Here is a 20,692-nt window from a genome sequence, read left to right on the forward strand (position 1 = left end):
TATATGTAAATTAATGTCTCGCAACATTTTCCACACTTTTCATTAAATTTAAATGCACAGGGAGGGACCTAAGGCTTTGATTGGATCAGATATCTAAGGCCCCTCCCCTGGGTGGGGCCTTAGTTATTTGAGCCTGCCTAATGCCCCCAGAGCCTTAGACTCCTCCCTCTGTATCCCAGGGGAGGGGTCTTAGGCCCCTGAGCCAATCAGAGCCTTAGGCCCCTTCCAGGATGCAACTGGGAAGGGTAAGGCCCACCATTTTGTAGTGGCAGGCCTGGAGAGCAGGAGGGCTGGACATCCCTCCTGCTGTTGTCTGTTTTTAAGGTATTGGGGGGGGGGGCATCCAATGACAGTGCATCCCTCCTGCTGATTTATTTATTTATTTTTTACGAAGGGAGCAGGGGAGGGGAAGAGTTATATGGGGGGGACATGATGAGGGGGGGTCAGTGGGGGAGGGGTGGGGTTGATTCATGGTGGCTGGAGGGAGTGGCATCCTGCCAATTTTTGGGGTAGGGGTTTCAGGAGTCCATGCCTAGGGGGTGTCAGTGTGGTGGACATCTGCAGTGTCAGGATGGAGTTGGCATCTCTCCTGATTTTTTGATACAGGGTTGTTCGTTTTTGGGGGGGCTTTTTCTTTTTTTAATGGGGCAAATAGTGTACATGTGCAACACACGCACAACATCTGTGCCATTAAAAAGAAAAAATGGAAGTCCCAAACAGCTGAGTGGCAGGAGGCTCTGCACTTGTGTCAGTTGCTCTCTGTCGCTCTCAAAGTGACTGATCGGATGGGAATCTGGCGAGCCTCCTGCAAATTGCTTGCCAAAAAGTGGGCCAACAGTGACTCATACGGTCTTAATGACCGTGTTTTGTGCATCTAGCCCCTTGTTTTTAAAGAAAAGATAGTGGAGGTAGCATGCTGGAGTGGATTCCCTCTACACTGTTAGAGAAATTGCTTTGGATGCTGTGTACCATATGTCACTTTGTAAAGGATGCTGAGATTGATGGAAATTTAGAAAATGTGTCAAAATAATTGCATGCCATTTATTTATTCATTCAATTTTCTGTACCATTCTCCCAGGGGAGATCAGAACATTTTACATGAACTTATTCAGGTACTCAAGCATTTTTTCCTGTCTGTCCCGGTGGGCTCACAGTCTATGTAATGTACCTGGGGCAATGGGGGAATTAAGTGACTTGCCCAGGGTCACAAGGAGCAGCATGGGGTTTGAACCTACAACCTCAGGGTGCTGAGACTGTAGCTTTAACCACTGCACCACACTCTCAGTATCTACTATTAGACATATGCAGTGGTGATAAGTATCCAGTATATTATGTCCCTGCTTCTGACAGCTTACAGCCTTAAGATAATTGACCAAGGCTACCGTATTTTCACGCATATAACGCGCGCGTTATACACGATTTTACAAACCGTGCATAACCATGCGCGTTATAGGCATGAGCGCATTTTACAACATTTTTTTTTACATAGTTCACACCCCCCCCCCCGACATCCGAGTCACCCCGCAGGACCGCTCGCACCCCCACCTCGAAGGACCACTCGCACTCGCACCCCGAAGGACCGCTTGCACTCCATCATGGAGAAGCTCCTACCGTTGTCCTGCTGCTTCCTCTGCCGGCGGTTCTATCCCTTCTGTGAGCCCTGCGCCTGCGCTGCTTTCTCTTCCGGCGGTCCCGCCCTTTCTCTGATGTCAGAGAAAGGGCGGGACCTCCGGAAGAGGAAGCAGCGCAGGCGCAGGGCTCACAGAAGGGCCGGGACCGCCAGAAGAGGAAGCAGCGGACACAGGGCTCACAGAAGGGCCGGGACTGCCGGCAGAGGAAGCAGCAGGACAATGGTAGGAGCTTCTCCATGATGGGGGGTGGGTGGGGAGGCTGTGGGGGAGTGAGCGGTCCTGCGGGGGGGGTGAATCGGATGTGGGGGGGGGGCATCAGGCTTTCAGGGTGGGAACAGGACTTCAAGGGGGAGAGGAGAGTCAGGGTGGCGAAAGGAGAGTCAGGCGGAGACGGGAGAGTCGGGGTGGCATGCGCGGTATACGGGTGTGTACGGTATATAAAAATTTCTTTACATAAATTTGTGTTCCCCGCGCGCTATACCCGTGTGCACGGTATATGAGTGAAAATACGGTACAGTACAAGGATTGTTGCTGATGCCAGCAGGATTTGAATCCTGGCTCTCAGCCTACTGCTCTTACTTCTTCTTATGATGACTCTTCTGTCACTTGTGGTCTGCATACTTCCTCACCATTCATTTGAAAAAAAAAAAAAATGATCTTTGGTTGCTGGACGTCCTGTTAAAACCAGTGAAAACTGGGTATCCTGCCAGTACTTGTTGGAAACACATTATGAAAATAAGGTGAGCATTGTACTTATCCGCAGAGATGTATTATCTGTCTTCATTAATTCTTAATATATTCTGATTTTCAAGGGAAGCACAAAATGACCAGTATAGTGAGACCAGCAGCACTGATGGTAACTCCAGGGATTCAGACTTCTTTCAGCCACCAGTTAAAAAGGTACAGAGCTAAGTGGATTTAACATAGGTGCTAGCAGACATGTTGCCCTCCCTCTGGTTTATTGGCATGTACTAAGTGAATTTGCATTGCATGTACTAGGCTTGTGTAAACCATGCAACCATAAGCTGTCAAACCAAACTTGTTAAGCGTAAACTCAGAAGAGAATGGAAGGATGTGCCCCAAGTTGCAGGGGAAAAAGTGGGTATGATTGACTCTGTTAGCAAAAGAGCAGCAATGAGGGATTGTGTCAGAGGGTGCATTCTTCAATTCTTGGCACTAGTGAGAGTTTCTAGTGTCATTTGGGGAGGGGGGAAGTAGGGTTGAGGTTGGCAATGAGTGGAAGCATGTTTTCCATTTTTGATTGTAAAGAAAAAATTACTGAAAATAATTCAAAAATTGTTTAATGGAAGAAAAAATACTTGGCATCCTGAAACTACCTTAGACAAATATGTTGTTTGATATAAAGACAAGGAACATGCAAACCCATTTATCATTTTAAAGTGTAAAATTTGTTTTGTTTGTGAGAACTTGGGGAATGAACAATAGTACATTTTACAGTCTCTTGTATTGGGAATTAGCTTGTAAATAGCATTTCAGGTGTCCTTTACCCCCATCATAATGGGGTGGTTAGCCTTGACATCATTACCTATAAACGGTTCAGTGGTATGGTTATTGACACAGAATCATTTTTCTTTTATGAGCAATAAGCGAATAGTAAATGGGCTTATCCCAGGACAAGCAGGCAGCATATTCTTGACTGATGGGTGACGGCACCGACGGAGCCCCGGTACGGACACTTTTAGAGTGATTGCACTCTAAGAACTTGGAAAGTTCTAGAGACCGCACCGCGCATGCGCGAGTGCCTTCCCGCCCGACCCCGACGCGCGGTCCCTCAGTTTCTTAGTTTCCGCGGAGCTAAGAAGTCGCATTTTCAACGGCTGTTGAAAAATTTTTTTCATTCGCCTTCCCGCTCGCGTAAACTTTTTCGGGTTCTTTTTGCCCTTCCATTTTTCTTTCTTTAAAAAAAAAAATAATTTTCTCTTGTTTTGTCGAGTTTTCTTGATTTGACCCGGCGGGGCCTACTGCCATTATCGAGGCCTCGGCCTTCGATTTGGCAGAAGCCGTTTTTCCGTTCATGCCCCCTCAGCCCGGGTTCAAGAAGTGCCAGCGGTGTGCACGGCCTATTTCCCTAACAGACCCGCACAACTGGTGCCTTCAATGTCTGGGTCCGGAACATCAGGCCTCTACCTGCACCCGCTGTGCCACTTTGAAAAAGCGGACTCTCAAAAATCGAGAGATACAGCAGAGACTGCTTTTCGGCACCGACATGTCCGACCCCACGTCTTCGGCGCCGGTCTCGGTACCTGTTTCGTCGGCACCCGCCTCATCGACGCCACGCGATACCGCGTCGACGTCGCAGCATGCAGGTAAGCCGGCTAAGAAGCCTTCCCCGCTGGAATGTCCTCCGGTCTCCATTGCAGAGAGTCCAATCCTGCCGACCGTGAGGCGCCAGCGGAAGCGCTCCGCCCCTATTGAGGTGAGTCCCTCGACATCGGGCTCCTCATCTCCCGGGCGTCGAGCGGCACCGCAGGTACCGCAGAAGAAAAAAGCGGTACCGGTGCCCTCCCTTGATGATCGCATTGCGGCCATCTTGCAGGTACAGCTGAAGGAACAGCTCAAACAACTCCTTCCAGCTCTCCTGACACCGAGCCCTCCGGTATCGGTCCCCACTGAGCAACCGGTACCGATCGTGGAACAGTCCGTATTGTCACCATCCACTCCTTCGGTACCGGTACACTTGGCCTCATCGGCATCGATGCCTGTCCTCGCACCGGAGCCCAGGTCTCATCACCAATCGGTTCAGACATCGGCTCCGGTGCGACCGATAACATCGCCCGGTACCGCGTCGGTGAGGTCGGGTAAGTCGGTACAGAAGTCCCGACACCGAGAACCATCCACCCCTGAGTCTCGGGACCGTGGTCCCCATGTTCGAGACCCTGATCTGTGGGGCGACTCTGAAGAACCTCTTCAGTCAGAAGGTGAGTGTTCATCAGAGGAAGACGAGCCTGTTCTGCAGGATATTTCCTCCAAACCTGATTCCACCTCTTTCTCTTCTTTTTTAAGAGATATGTGTGAATCTCTTTCCATTCCTTTGGAGGCTGAGTCTAAAAAGTCCAAAGCTTTTTTGGACGCTCTTGATTTTGACCAGCCTCCAAAGGAATTCTTGAAACTCCCTTTACATGACATCCTGAGGGAGACCTTTTACAAGAATCTGGAGACTCCTCTTACTATCCCGGGAGCTCCTCGCAAATTGGATTCCCTTTATAAAGTAATCCCCATTCCTGGTTTTGATAAACCACAGCTCTCTCATGAGTCTCTTCTTGTAGAATCCACCCTCAAGAAGTCCTTGGGAGCTAGTGTCTATGCCTCTGTCCCTCCTGGCAGAGAGGGTAAAGCCATGGACAAATTCGGTAAGCGACTTTACCAGAATGCGATGCTTGCTAATCGTTCTGGTAACTATGCTTTTCATTTTTCGTTTTATTTAAAGCATCTCCTTACCACCATGGCTTCCTTTGAGCAGTACCTTCCTGTGGGGAATCGTGAGGCTTTCCATCAGTGCTCTTCAGCTCTTTTCCAGCTCAGAAAATTCATGGTAAGGTCTATATATGACACTTTTGAGCTTACCTCTAGAGCAACAGCCATATCTGTAGCCATGCGCCGGTTGGCTTGGCTCAGAGTCTCTGAGCTTGATGTTAATCATCAAGACCGGTTGGCTAATGCCCCATGTTTAGGGGATGAGCTGTTCGGAGATTCTATGGACTCAACGACCCAGAAGCTCTCGGCTCATGAAACCCGCTGGGATACCCTTCTTAAGACCAAGAAGAAACCTCCACCTTCACGGCCATTCAGACAGCAAACGGCCTATCAGCGGCGTTTTGTGGCTCGCCCCTTACAGCCTTCCACTCAGCAACCTAGGAGGCAGCGTCAACAGCAGCGGCAAACACCTAGGCCTCAGCAGCAACAACCAGCTAAGCCGCCTCCTCCACAAAAATCGACTCAGCCCTTTTGACTTGATCCTCAAGGGCATAGCCAGCGTTCAACCATCTCCTCTCCTCCCTCAACCGATAGGAGGACGTCTGTCTTTCTTTCTCAGCCGGTGGGAAGTTATCACTTCGGACCAGTGGGTCCTCAACATCATCCGCCACGGCTACTCTCTCAACTTTCACACCCTTCCGGGCCAAAGTCTACCAAAAGAGTCTGCTTTGCACACTCCTCAATCTGCCCTCCTTTGTCAGGAGGTTCAGTCCCTCCTGCTTCTGAACGCCATAGAGGAAGTTCCTCTGGACCAAAGAGGGCAAGGATTCTACTCCCGGTATTTTCTAGTTCCCAAGAAAACAGGAGACCTCAGACCAATTCTAGATCTGTGAGATCTCAACAAATGTTTGGTCAAAGAAAAATTCAAGATGCTATCTCTAGCTACGCTTTATCCTCTCCTCGATCACAACGACTGGCTATGCTCTCTCGATCTCAAAGAGGCCTACACTCACATTCCAATTCATCCGGCCTCCAGACAGTACCTTCGCTTCATGATCAATCACTGTCATTACCAATACAGAGTGCTCCCCTTCGGTCTTGCCTCCTCTCCAAGAGTGTTTACAAAATGTCTGGTAGTGGTGGCAGCATTTCTGCGCTCCCACCACCTTCAGGTTTTTCCCTACCTGAACGATTGGTTAATCAAGGCCATTTCATCTCAGACTGTTCTTCTGGCCACTAACCAGACCATCTTTTTTCTTCAACTACTGGGGTTCGAAATCAACATACCCAAGTCTCACCTTCTTCCTACGCGGAGACTTCAATTCATTGGAGCGGTACTGGACACGGTCCAGATGAGAGCCTTCTTGCCGGACAACCGTCTTTACAACCTCCAATCGCTCTGTCAGCAGGTGCTGTCCCAGCACTCCATTTCTGCAAAGCAGATGATGATTCTCTTGGGTCACATGGCCTCCACAGTTCATGTCACACCCCTGGCACGGCTTCACCTGCGCACTCCTCAATGGACCCTGGCTCTCCAGTGGTCTCAAGCGACAGACTCTTGCTCACGACACATATCTGTGACATCGTCTCTTCGTCAGTCTCTGCAATGGTGGTTGATATCCTCAAATCTCTCCAGGGGCCTTCTGTTCCATCTGCCTCCTCATCATCTGATCATCACCACCGACGCCTCCCCTTATGCTTGGGGAGCACATCTGAACGAGTTCCAAACTCAGGGCCTTTGGACTCCTCAGGAAAAGAAGCATCACATCAATTTCCTGGAACTCAGGGCAATGTTCTATGCCCTCAAGGCCTTCCAACACCTTCTATTTCCTCAAGTCCTTCTACTTTGCACAGACAACTAGGTGGCTATGTACTACATCAACAAGCAAGGGGGAACAGGCTCTCGCCTCTTGTGCCAGGAAGCCCAGAGAATCTGGTCTTGGGCATCCTCGCGCCGCTTATTCCTGAAAGCGATTTATATTCAGGGAGAACAGAACTTCTTAGCGGACAAGCTCAGCAGAGTTCTCCAACCCCACGAATGGACTCTCGACCCATCGACTCTACAGTCCATCTTTGCACAATGGGGCACTCCTCAGGTGGACCTTTTTGCAGCTCCTCACAATCATCAGTTGCCCCAATTCTGCTCCAGACTTTACTCTCCTCACCGTCTGGCAGCGGATGCGTTTCTTCTGGATTGGTCCAATCTGTTCCTTTATGCTTTCCCTCCTCTGCCTCTCATGCTTCGGACCTTGTTCAAACTAAAGAGGGAACGGGCCACCATGATCCTGATTGCTCCACGGTGGCCCAGACAACATTGGTTCTCCCTTCTACTTCAACTCAGTTCCAGGGATCCATTTCTACTTCCACTGTTTCCATCTCTGCTTACACAGGATCAGGAAACCCTCCTCCATCCCAACCTGCAGTCTCTACACCTGACAGCTTGGTATCTCTCGGGCTGACTTCAACTGATCTTTTGCTATCTCAGTCTGTTCGCTCCATCCTGGACGCCTCCAGGAAACCAGCCACTCTACAATGTTACCATCAAAAGTGGACAAGGTTTTCTTCTTGGTGTCTCCTACATCATCATGACCCCAAGTCTCTTGCAGTGGAACACCTATTGGATTATCTGCTTTCTCTGTCTACTTCTGGTCTCAAGTCTACTTCCATCAGAGTTCATCTCAGTGCCATTACGGCCTTTCATGAGCCGGTCCAAGGGAAACTCCTTTCAGCTCATCCCCTGGTCTCCAGATTCATGCGAGGTCTTTTCAATCTGAAACCACCTCTCAAAGCACCTCCGGTGATCTGGGATCTGAACGTGGTTCTTTCCGCCTTGATGAAGCCTCCATTTGAACCCCTGGCTACTACCTCTTTCAAATTTCTCACTTGGAAGGTACTTTTTCTTATTGCTCTCACCTCTGCCAGGAGGGTCAGTGAGCTCCATGCACTAGTTTCTGATCCACCTTTCACTGTTTTTCACCACGACAAGGTGGTTCTACGTACACATCCAAAGTTTCTCCCTAAGGTTGTTTCTGAGTTCCATCTCAACCAATCTATTGTACTACCTGTTTTTTTCCCTAAACCTCACTCCCATTCCGGGGAACAGGCTCTTCATACTTTGGACTGTAAGCGGGCTTTAGCTTACTATTTAGACCGTACTAAGCCCCACAGATCATCTCCCCAACTCTTTCTGTCCTTTGATCAGAATAAATTGGGACGTCCTGTGTCTAAGCGCACGCTATCTAATTGGCTTGCTGCTTGCATTTCATTCTGCTATGCTCAGTTGGGACTGACACTAGAGGGTTCCGTCACGGCCCATAGAGTAAGAGCTATGGCAGCATCTGTAGCTTTCCTCCGTTCCACGCCTATTGAGGAAATCTGCAAAGCTGCTACGTGGTCCTCAGTCCATACTTTTACATCTCATTATTGTCTGGATGCGTTCTCCAGACGGGATGGACATTTCGGCCAATCTGTTTTACAAAATTTGTTTTCCTAATGGCCAACCTTCCCTCCATCCCTCTTTTAGTTAGCTTGAAGGTCACCCATCAGTCAAGAATATGCTGCCTGCTTGTCCTGGGATAAAGCACAGTTACTTACCGTAACAGGTGTTATCCAGGGACAGCAGGCAGATATTCTTGCATCCCACCCACCTCCCCGGGTTGGCTTCTTAGCTGGCTTATCTTAACTGAGGGACCGCGCGTCGGGGTCGGGCGGGAAGGCACTCGCGCATGCGCGGTGCGGTCTCTAGAACTTTCCAAGTTCTTAGAGTGCAATCACTCTAAAAGTGTCCGTACCGGGGCTCCGTCGGTGCCGTCACCCATCAGTCAAGAATATCTGCCTGCTGTCCCTGGATAACACCTGTTACGGTAAGTAACTGTGCTATATTGTATACTGCGTGCCTGCTATAGAATCTGTCCTTGATGAACGCTGAGGGCTCTTTGATTAAATCAAATTATACTGGGATTATAATGTTTGACTGTTTTTGTAGGTGAAACTACAGGAGTCCATTGAATATGAAGATCTAGGACAAAATAACAGCACGAAAACTATTGCACTGAATCTAAAGAAATCAGACAGGTCATATTACATTTTTCACATTGGGGAAATAATAAGATTTCATCTGCATTTAAAGCAGTATTTCAGCATCACATTTTTCATGGTTGTCAGAATAAGGTCCAGAATGAGGTAGATATTGAAGTGGTGTGTCCTGCTTATAAATTCCTTGCTAAAAATCCTCAAAAAAGGATGAAAAATAAAGCTAATGAAATATAAAATCCTGTTCTTATGAATAGTGAGCTTACTTAAGCAATACAAGAAATAATTATTGGACATAGGTCCTCAGAACATCAAGGGGCGATTACAATATAATAAATATCACTGCTTCAAAAAGGCCCTTTGTTCCAGTAATTGGCCAGTAAAAATTGTCAGGTTTCTCCTGAGCCCCTATATAAAATCCTTTATGTACAGCTAATATTGCAGTATTCATTTTCTTTCTCACAGAATACCTCAAATCTCAGAATATTTGTGTTTTTGTAAATTGATTTATCCCTCCTTTCAAAACCAGGTATTACCATGGTCCAACTCCAATTCTGTCTCAGCAATATGCATCCAGCCAGGATATCATTAATTCTTTACATAGTATTAATCAAGAAATGGAAAACTACACACCCAGACTAACTCAGGTAGGAAATATCTATTTTTGTAATTTCTGTAGCTATAAAAAGAGTGTTCTTGTAAAAAATAAAATATATATATACTAGTGTTTTAGCCCGTTACATTAACGGGAACTAGAGTAGATGTCTATCTGTCTAGTTTTTTTTCTTTGTCTCTCTCCTTGGACGCTGTCTGTCTGTCTGTCTGTCAGTCATTCTTTCTGTCTTTCCCTGGCCCCCTGTCTGTCTATCTTTCTTTCTGTCTCTGTCTCCCTTGCTGCCTGTATTTCTCTGTTGTACCATGCCTGCCTGTCTCTCCGTGGCCCCCTTCCTATGTCCATAGTGTCCTGTGTCCTTAGTGCCCCCAGTGCCTCCTTCACATGTCTTTAGTGCCTCCTTCCCTTGTCCTTAGTGTCTCTGTCCTGTGTTCTTAGTGCCCTCAGTGTCTCCTATAATAATAATAATAATAATAATTTATTTCTTATACTAGTCTTTAAGCCCGTTACATTAACAGGTGCTAGAATATATGTATGTCTGTCTGTCTTTCTTTCTTTCTGTCTCACTCCCTGCCCTTGTGTCTTTCTTCTTTTCTTTCTGTCTCCCTCCCTCCTATTATTTGTCTTTCTTTCTATTTGTCTATCTTTCTGCCCCCTATGCAGCATTTATCTCCCCTTGTCTACTTTCAAGTACAGTAGCCATATCAGCATTCCCTCCTCCTCCATTTCCTTGTGCATCAGCATTTCCCCCCTCCCTACTTCCCTGTGCAGCATTTTCCTCCCTCGGGTGCTAGAATATATGTGTGTGTCTGTCTTTATTTCTTTCTCTCTCTGTCTCCTTAGCCACTTTTTCCTGTCCATTCTCCCTTCTTTTTACCTCCCCTGTGTCCACCACCACCCCTTCACTGCTCCCCTTATCCAGCAGCAGCCCTTCTCCCTTTGTTTTACCTCCCCCCTGTCCATCAGTACCTCTTCCTGCTCCCCCTGTCCAGCAATAGGCATCCCTTCCTTTTTTTCCCCCCCTGTCCATCATCACCTCTTCCTGCTCCCTCTGTCCAGCAGTAGGTCTCCCTTCATTTCCACCCCCCCGTCCATCAGCATCTCTTTCTGCTCCCCCTGTCCAGCAGTAGGCCTCCCTTCATTTTTTCCCCCTGTCCATCAGCATCTCTTCCTGCTCCCCCTGTCCAGCAGTAGGCCTCCCTTCATTTTTTCCCCCTGTCCATCAGCACCTCTTCCTGCTCCCCCTGTCCAGCATTAGGCCTCCCTTCATTTTTCCCCCCTGTCCACCACCACCCATTCAAGCTCCCCTTATCCAGCAGCAGTCCTTCTCCCTTTGTTTTACCTCCCCCCTGTCCATCAGCACCTCTTCCTGCTCCCTCTGTCAAGCAGTAGGCCTCCCTTCATTTCCCCCCCCCTGTCCATCAGCACCTCTTCTTGCTCCCCCTGTCCAACAATAGGCCTCCCTTCCTTTTCCCCCCCTGTCCATCATCACCTCTTCCTGCTCCCATTCAAGCAGCCTGTGCAGCAGTCTTCACACGCTGCTTCGGGTTCTTCTACTGCCCTGATTTACTCTGGCACGTCCCTGATGACATCATCAGAGACGCGGCAGAGCAAATCAGGGCAGTAGAAGTGCCTGAAGCAGCGTGTGAAGACTGTTGCTTAAATCGCCGGGTAGGTAGTCGGGTGAGCGGCAAGGGAAGGGTGGTGAGCGGCAAGGGAAGGGTGGTGAGCGGCAAAGGACTCCTGGCTCGGCTCCATTTCTTGATTCGTTCTGGAGAGGAGGGGGGGCAAATGCGCTGTGTTGGGGGGAAGGGTAGGCAGACGCGGGGACCGGGTTGCGCGTTTTCACTGCTTCTGTGGTGCCTGAGCTGCAGGAGAGGGAGTGGGTTGTACGTGGCGGGGGAGGCCCCGACTTCCCGAGCTGCAGCTTCTTTGTCGTTGAAAGTCGCCGCCGCCGCCGCAGCTCCTCTCTCGCAGCTGTGTAATTTTTTTTTTTTAATTTGAAAGCCGCCGCCGGGGCCGCGCATGTGCAGTGATATTTTCGTGACAGATCAGGGAACACGGTTTTTTTAGTGCGCATGCGCGGCCTACCATTTTATTATATTAGATACCGCTATACCGTGGTTCGAAGCGGTTTACAATAAAGATACATTTGACAGTACATGGGATAGAAACAGTTTACAATAAAGATACGTTTAGTCAGTACATGGATGCAAGTGGTTTACATTAAAGATTCATTTTGTCAGTACATGGGATACAAGTGGGTTACAATACAAGTGGTTTACTATCAAGGTGCATTTTGTCAGTGTATGGGTTGCAGGTGGGTTACAATAAAGATGCATTTAGTCAGTACATGGGTTACAATAAAGATACGTTTTGTCAGTATATGGGGTGCAGGTGGGTTACAATAAAGATACATTATGTCAGTACATGAGATTCAAGGTGGAAAATATAATTAGTTTCGGGCCTTGGAATTAGGGGGCGAGGTGGAAGGGTCATGGCGAGGAAGAGTTGGGTATGGGAACTTAGAATTTGTTAAACAGTCGAGTTTTCAGGGATTTTCTAAAGTCTGCGTATGTAGTGGCCTCAAGTATAGGCTTATTGCCCTTATTGCCCCCAGTGCCTCCTTCCTATGTCCCCTTCACTGCCTTCCAGACTTTGACCCACCCCAACCCCCAAAGCCAGCCTGTCTGCCTCCCTCCCTCCCTCCCATCCCTTCTGTGCAGTAGAACTGGTGATCAGCTTATTCCATCTCCCCCCCCCTTCGCCACTACCGCCGTCATGCAGCTGATCCCACTGATATTCCCATCTGCCCCTCCCACCGCGAGACGACCTACAAACCTCCCGTCACCAGCAGCGTCCCCAGCACTTTAAAGACGCTGCTGCTTCGCGGCCTTCTAATGCCGATTTCCTCTGCCACATCCTTGATGACATCATCAGAAACAGAGACACAGCAGAAGAAATTGCCAGTAGAAGGTCGCGAAGCAGCGTCTTTAAAGTTCTGGGGACGCTGCTGGTTCTGGGAAGTTTGGGGTTGTTTCGCAGTGGGAGGGGCGGATGGGAGGCTCAAAGGGGGTTCGGGTGCGGCGGGTAGGGATGTGGCGGGGGGGCAAGACGATGAACTTCTTCCTTGCAGTGAGTGAGGGGTGGAGTCAAAGCGCGCATGTGCACTCTTGCCTGCCGGGGACCTACGGATTATGGAAAACGGAACCACGCAGGCAAGAGTGCACATGCGCACTTAGAGTTTTATTATAGTAGATATTGTTGTTATCCGCATAGATAGTTGATATGTGGGCTTCAAGTGTTTTAAATAAATGAATACAGTAAAATAATAAAAATATGTATCTAGTAATCTAGTACATAATCCTATAAGCTTAACCCAGAGGTATTAAATGGCCATCATTTTTTTCTTCCTGCTTTATCAGTTAGAGTCTAGAACTTACTACCTACCAAGATAAGATATTTGATCAATTAAAATACTTGGAAATAAAAAGCTATAAAAACTATCTGTTTCGTGAATGTTTTAACTGAGAATCCTTTTCTCAACTCTTGCATTTATTGGATATGATATAATCTTAAACACTCTGTTAATTCCTAGATAGATGACAATCAAAAAACTAGAACATATGTTTCGAACTAATGGGCAGGAATGTAAATGTGTTTTAAAGAAAAGTTAGTTCAGACTTGAGTCCATCATTGCTGCCAGGCTATGGAGTGTGGTATGACTAACTCTGGCTTTTTACAAAGCCGCAGTAGAGGTTTCTACTTCAGGCCGGAGAGGTAAATGCTCCGACACTCCTAGAATTCCTGTAAGTGTTAGAGTATTTACCTTGCCAGCCCATGGTAGAAACTAGAGAATGACACAGTGGCTGTTACCAGCGCCTAGCCGTGGATAGCCGCCTGTAACCCACTGAAATGGTGGAAGAAAAAGTTGTTGTCACCGTAGGTACGGGAACAAGACTATTCACCGCCCTGTGGTTCAGGCATCTCCCTCCTTCCCCTTACCGTGGCGATTTTGTGGTTTTTTTTCCATTTTCCAGCTGCCCGAGCCGGCTTTCATCACGAGAAGGCTTTAATCAAGTCGCTTGTGGCTGCCGAAACATCTCCTCTGACACAACCAGAAACAGGAAGTTGATTAAAGCCTTCTCGTGATGAAAGCTGGCTTGGGCAGCTGGAAGACGAAACCCCCCCCCCCCCAAATCGCCATGGTAAAGTGAAGGAAGGGAGGGTGGGAGATGCTCTCGGATGACTCGGAGATGACTTTGGGATGAAGGGATGATCTCTGGCAATTGGGAGGGAGGGGGCTGCTGGACCGCGCACGCTGAAGGGAAGTGGAAAGAGGGGGGCTGAGAGATACAGACGCTGAAGGGAAATGGGGAAGAGAGAAGGGGCTGAAGACACTGAAGGGAATGGGAAGAGAAGTGGAGAGTGGGGAGAAGACACTGAAGAAAAGTGGGCAAGAGAGAGGAGAAGATGCTGAAGGGAAATGGGGAAGAGAAGTGGAGAGTGGGCAGAAGACACTGAAGGGAAATGGGCAAGAGAGAGGAGAAGACGCTGAAGGGAAATGGGGAAGAGAAGTGGAGAGTGGGGATAAGACACTGAAGGGAAATGGGGAAGAGAGAAGGGGCTGAAGACACTGAAGGGAAATGGGAAGAGAAGTGGAGAGTGGGGAGAAGACACTGAAGGAAAGTGGTCAAGAGAGAGGAGAAGATGCTGAAGGGAAATGGGGAAGAGAAGTGGAGAGTGGGGATAAGACACTGAAGGGAAATGGGGAAGAGAGAAGGGGCTGAAGATGCTGAAGGGAAATGGGGAAGAGAAGTGGAGAGTGGGGAGAAGACACAAGGGAAATGGGGAAGAGAGAAGGGGCTGAAGATGCTGAAGGGAAATGGGGAAGAGAAGTGGAGAGTGGGGAGAAGACACAAGGGAAATGGGGAAGAGAGAAGGGGCTGAAGATGCTGAAGGGAAATGGGGAAGAGAAGTGGAGAGTGGGGAGAAGACACAAGGGAAATGGGCAAGAGAGAGAGAGGAGAAGATGCTGAAGAGAAGTGGGGAGAAGACACTGAAGGGAAATGGGCAAGAGAGAGAGAGGAGAAGATGCTAAAGGGAAATGGGGAGGAGAGAGATATCCCTTCCCTGTAAGGTCACAGCCCATAAGGTCAGAGCAATGGCAGCCTCTGTAGCCTTCCTCAGATCGACACCGATTGAGGAGATTTGTAAGGCTGCCACTTGGTCCTCGGTTCATACATTCACCTCTCATTATTGTCTGGATACTTTCTCCAGAAGGGATGGACAGTTTGGCCAAACAGTGTTACAAAATTTATTCTCCTAAGTTGCCAACTCTCCCACCATCCCATTGAGGTTAGCTTGGAGGTCACCCACTAGTGAGAATACCTGCCTGCTTGTCCTGGGATAAAGCAATGTTACTTACCGTAACAGTTGTTATCCAGGGACAGCAGCCAGCTATTCTCACGTCCCACCCACCTCTCCGGGTTAGCTTCTCTGCTAGCTATCTGAACTGAGAAGACACGCCCGGACCATCGGGCGGGAAGGCACTGGCGCATGCGCGGTACGGGCATCTCGAAACTTCTGAGTTTCTTCAAGCAAAATATGCTTTTGTGACGTCCGTATCGGGGCTCTGTCGGATAACTTCACCCACTAGTGAGAATAGCTGCCTGCTGTCCCTGGATAACAACTGTTACGGTAAGTAACATTGCTTTCTCATGCTGACTGAATATGGTACACTAAAACAAGATGCCATTCTGCTTTTCATTTTAACCTACCGTGCATAGATTAGAGAGGGGCCCTTGGGGAAATCCCTTCATTGGCTTAATCCTGTAGACTTTGAACTTGCCTGTTAGTTGCAGCAGCTGAATAAAGCAATATCTTGTACTCCGCCTATTATTTTTTGTTAGTTCATTTTTGTCCTGCAATTTTTTTTCCTCATATTTTTATGTAATGCTATTCGGGCTGTTCCTCTTTTGTGGCCTATTACATCTGCTGATCTTTATATATAATGCCAGAATTTTCAGGATGTGTGCACTAGAGAATGACACGGTGGCGGTTTACCCGCGGCTACTGCGTTTAGCCGTGGGTAACCCGCCAAAAACGGGGAATGAAAATTAGCAGCCTCTGCGGGGACGGGGACAAGGCCATTACCGCCCCGTGGAGCGGTGAATGGTCTTGTCACCGCAGTGAGGCATAAAGGATCGTGTGGTTCCCGCAGCCCCCGCCCACCCGCACGCCGGCTCGATTGTTTAACCAGCTTCCTCTCTCCACCTCACCTTAGTTTGCTGGCTTTCTTTTTCGGCGACCGGAACGCTTTTGCTCAGTATTCAATCTTCTGCTCTGACCCAACCGGAAACAGGAAGTTGCAGCAGAGCAGAAGATTGAACTTTTAGCAGCCGCGCATGCGCGGCTCTTTGAAAGCGTGCCGGTCACCGAAAAAGAAAACCGGCAAACTAAGAAGAGCTGGAGAGCAGTAGCATACCAAGGGGGGGGGGGAGGAGCGAAAAAGGTAATGGCGCCAGGCCTTGGAGCACCGAGGCAGACCGCTTCTCCCCCCTCCCAGACGAACCCCCGCTGACCCTCCTATCTCTCCCCCCCAAGTGAACCTTTCCGATCCTCCCAGCGAAAGCAGCAAACTTCCCTCCAGTAGCGTCGGCTTTCTCCTCCCTCTGCCGCATCACTGATGACGTCATCAGTGACGCGGCAGAGTGAGGAGAAAGCCGCGAAGGAGGTTTGCTGCTCTTGTTGGGAGGGTCGGAAAGGTTCATGGAGGGGGGGAGATAGGAGGGTCAGCGGGGGTTCAGCTGGGAGGGGGGAGAAGCGGTCTGCCTCGTGCTCCATTACCTTCTTCGGGCAGCAGCAGCGTTTACAATTCGCTGCTGTTGCCGGCTTCAGGCCTTGTTCTCTGCTGGGTCCTGCCTACTTCCTGTTTTCATGAAGACAGGACCCGACAGAGAGGAAGGCCTGAAGCGGGCAACAGCAGTGAATTGTGAATGCTGCTGCTGCCCGATGAAGTTCAGGACATCGGGGAAGGAGCAGGGAGAAATCGGCTGCTGGCTTGGGGGTGAGGGTAGGGAAAGAATCGTGGAAGTGGAGAAATTGGCACAATGGCTTTGTGGGGGCTAGGGGGAGAGAGAAAGAAAGGAAAAAATAAAGAGGGGGGGCCAGGGGGAGAGAGAAAGAAAGGCAGAAAGAAAGAGGAGGGCCAGGGGGAGAGAGAAATAAAGAGGGAGGCCAGAGGGAGAGAGAAAGAAAGGCAGAAATAAAGAGGGGGTCAAGGGGGAGAGAAAGAAAGAGGAGGGCCATGGGGAGAGAGAAATAAAGAGGGAGGCCAGAGGGAGAGAGAAAGAAAGGCAGAAATAAAGAGGGGAGCCGGGGGAGAGAGAAAAAAGGGGGGGGGGCAGGAGAAGAAAGAAGAAGGACCAGAGACTAGACAAAAAGGTAGGAAAAATGATTTTATTTTCAACTTAGTGATCAAAATGTGTCCGTTTTGAGAATTTATATCTGCTGTCTATATTTTGCACTATGGCCCCCTTTTACTAAAACACAATAGCGGTTTTTAGTGCAGGGAGCCTATGAGCGTCGAGAGCAGCGTGGGGCATTCAGCGCAGCTCCCTGCGCTAAAAACTGCTATCGCAGTTTAGTAAAAAGGGAGGGGGAATATTTGTCTATTTTTGTATAGTTGTTACTGAGGTGACATTGCATAAAGTCATCTGCCTTGACCTCTTTGAAAACCCGCGGAATATAAATGATAATTAACATTTTCTCTGCGTACAGCGTGCTTTGTGTTTTTAAAATTTTATTGTTGGTAGATCATTTTGACTTGGCCACAAAGGTAAGGGGGAGGGAGGGAGGGGAGCTGCTGAAAGACATCTAGTAATCCTTGCAGGCTTGACTGTGCAGGGAATTATTTTTGTAAAATCATGTTTTGTTATGTGACTGGCATTATCTAGACTTTAATTTCTATGAATGAATAGAATGAAAATGATATAAAATTACTTGCTTGCGGGGACCGCGTGTTCCGGCTCACACAAGGAAGGAGGGGGTGAAAGGGAAAAAGTTTCTCTTCCTTGGAAATAGATTCTGAAGTGACCTCATCAAAGAAGACCAGCACCAAAAGTACAAGAAATCCCTTAAACAATGTCAAAAGAGCCCAAAATAGAAAACTGCTACTGCCTTGAGACTCCATTATTGAAGGAATCAACTTGAAATCACAGAAGAGACAGGAAAAAGTTAAATGCCTCATGGAATCCTCAGGTACAAAACACAAACCAAATTGTGAATGAAATCAGAGCAGACAGTAAGAATTATAAAATTGATGTCATTATCCATCTGGAAAAAAAGGCGTACTAGAAATAATGCCTCAGCAATACAATTTTCAGAAGTTCTATTTGCTCATGGTAAGGGAGAAGAGAGACTGCTAGTGATGGTGGGGGGACTGATAGAAGATATGAAAGAAGGGTGGTAGAAAGGAACAGATGGTAAAGGAAGGAGGGAAGGGTGGTGGTGGAAAGGAATAGAACAGACATTGAAAGAGGGTAGAGAGGAACAGACCCTGAAAGGAAATGTGGAAGGCAGAGTGGGGAGAAGATGCTGGAAGGGAAGAAGACAGATGCCAGACTATGGGGGAGCGGAGGGAAGAAGATGGGTGCTAGACGGGGACGGTGACGGGGCGGTGAATGGGATGGCAGTGGCGGTGACGGGGCGGTGAAAGGGATGGCGGTGACGGGGCGATGAAGGGAACGGCGGTAACGGGGCGGTGCAGAGGATGGTGGGCCGGGGACGGTGTAGTGACGGGGACAGATATTTTCCCCGTGTCATTCTCTAGTGTGCACAGAACCTGACAAATAGGTTTTGATATTGGACAATGGTTGGATTTCTATCAAAGTTTGGAAAATTTTCTGGATATAAGATCAATTGGAGTAAGTCTGAAGTTCTTCCGCTCAATGTTCACTGTACCAAAGGATTATTTGAATCATTCTCATTTGTTTGGAAAGAAGATGGATTAAAATACTTAGGTATTATTATCAAAAATTCAATAGAGGACACAATGAAGGAGAATGAAAAATTTTTATTAAAGAAAATATCAGAAATGTGTGAGCAATGGAATCCTTTACATCTTTCTTGGTGGGGGAGAGTTCAAACTATTAAAATGATGATATTGCTTGTGGTTTGTTATCAAATGAGTATGATACCAATTTTTTTTCAGGGGTCATTTTACAAAAAGTTAAATGGTATTCTTACTAAATTTGTTTGGTTGGGTAAAAGACCTAGAATTGCTTTAGTATCTTTACAAAAGACAATTAGGGAGGGGGGGTAAATTTTTATAGGTATCATCAAGACAGTGTATATATTGGATCCTTCCAGATCTCATGGAGAATGTCCCAGATTGATTATATTTAGAATGGCGACTCCTGTTTCCTTTGCATTTGTCTCATCTTATATAAGTATAAAATTGCCCAGAAAATATAAAGAAAATATAATTTTGCTTGATACTTGGAGAACTTTACATTAAGTTAGTAATCTGTCACCAAATCCAATTTCTAAATCATTAAATCAATCCATTTGGCTAAACTCCAAGATTAAAGTTGGCAGATTTAAAATCGTTTGGAAGCATTGGATTATTGCAGGTATATGGACTTTAAATGATGTTGTTGTAAATGGTTCACTGCTTAGTTTTTCACAGTTGCAACATAAATATGGTTTAAATAAATCACAAAATTTTAAGTGGTTGCAATTGAAGCAGGCTATTCAGGAAGGGTTCCCTGAATGGAAAGATCTTAATACTCAGTATAGTTTGGAATTCCTATGCTTTCAGGCGGATTTCTTGGGTCACCAAGCTGCACAGTGGTATAAATTGTTGTAAGGATATTTGAATAAAAAGCACAAAACTGGTCTTAGGGATATTTGGAGCATTGAGATTGGGCATCAAATTTCTGCTTCTCAATGGCCACGACTTTGGTCTTGGAGAATAAAAACTACAAGGTCAGCATCTATGAGACAAACTTGGTTCTTTTTGTTGCATAGAGCTTTTTGGACTCCAGTACATTTGCAGAAGTAGGTCTAATAGATGCTGGCATTGTAATTTAGATGCTGGGACTTTAGATCATTTACTTTTTTTCTGTCCCTATATAAATGCCTTTTGGAGGTTAATTTGGTCCCAAATTAATTCATTGTTAGAAAATCATGTTGCCCTATCTTATGATACTATTTTATTTGGTACATCTATGAGATTAAAGAGTCAAATTTCAGCAAATAACAATAAACTTTTGTTAATACTGATGGGGGTTGCCATTCAACATATTACTGGAAATTGGAAGGATTATACTAAACTTAATTATACCTTTTGGTGGAATTCAGTCTGTCATATTTATAAAATGGAGAGAGTGCTTGCTATACAGCAAGGAAATTATAACACTTTTAAAAAGATTTGGGGGCCATTGATTACATATTCGAATGACTAGACACTTTAAACATATTTTTATTATATAGGAATATGATTAGTATGGGATTGGGATGTATGATATATGATTTAATTGGTTGATTCCTAATGGACGGGATGGGAAGGGATGGTTTCTTTTTTATGCTTTTGAGAATAATATATAAGAATATCAAGTGATTTGTAAGAATTCTCTGATTAAATATTGTACACTTGTTGTAAGATTTGAAAATGAATAAAGATTAAAAAAAAATCATATTCGGGCTGTTCCTCTTTTGTGGCCTATTACATCTGCTGATCTTTATATATAATGCCAGAAGTTTCAGGATGTGTACACAGAACCTGACAAGTAGGTTTTGATATTGGACAATGGTTGGATTTCTATCAATTGTCCAAGAGTGTTGGAGTGTGGGGCAAACATGATTTTCTAGCCCTAGGCACAAAAACTGGATTTCTTGTGAAGCAGTGCGTTGCTAGTAGGTCAATAGGTTAACACAAGCATAAAATCTAGGATAATCTCTTTTTTTTAATATTCTT

The 20,692-nt window shown here is 46.9% G+C and overlaps 1 protein-coding gene across 5 annotated transcripts in view; it reads left to right on the forward strand.

Moving 5' to 3' along the window:
* Window positions 1-20,692, forward strand: part of GTF2H1 (general transcription factor IIH subunit 1) — a 92,568-nt gene that overhangs the window by 44,187 nt on the left and 27,689 nt on the right. For all 5 annotated transcript variants that reach the window (XM_033928586.1, XM_033928583.1, XM_033928585.1 and 2 more), the window contains 3 exons: window positions 2,444-2,531; window positions 9,052-9,140; window positions 9,628-9,745. In XM_033928586.1, the coding sequence (XP_033784477.1) occupies window positions 2,444-2,531; window positions 9,052-9,140; window positions 9,628-9,745 (295 nt within the window). The remainder of the gene's footprint in view (window positions 1-2,443; window positions 2,532-9,051; window positions 9,141-9,627; window positions 9,746-20,692) is intronic.

The sequence above is a fragment of the Geotrypetes seraphini genome, chromosome 19 (assembly GCF_902459505.1).
Source record: "Geotrypetes seraphini chromosome 19, aGeoSer1.1, whole genome shotgun sequence".
NCBI classification, from domain to species: Eukaryota; Metazoa; Chordata; class Amphibia; order Gymnophiona; family Dermophiidae; genus Geotrypetes; species Geotrypetes seraphini.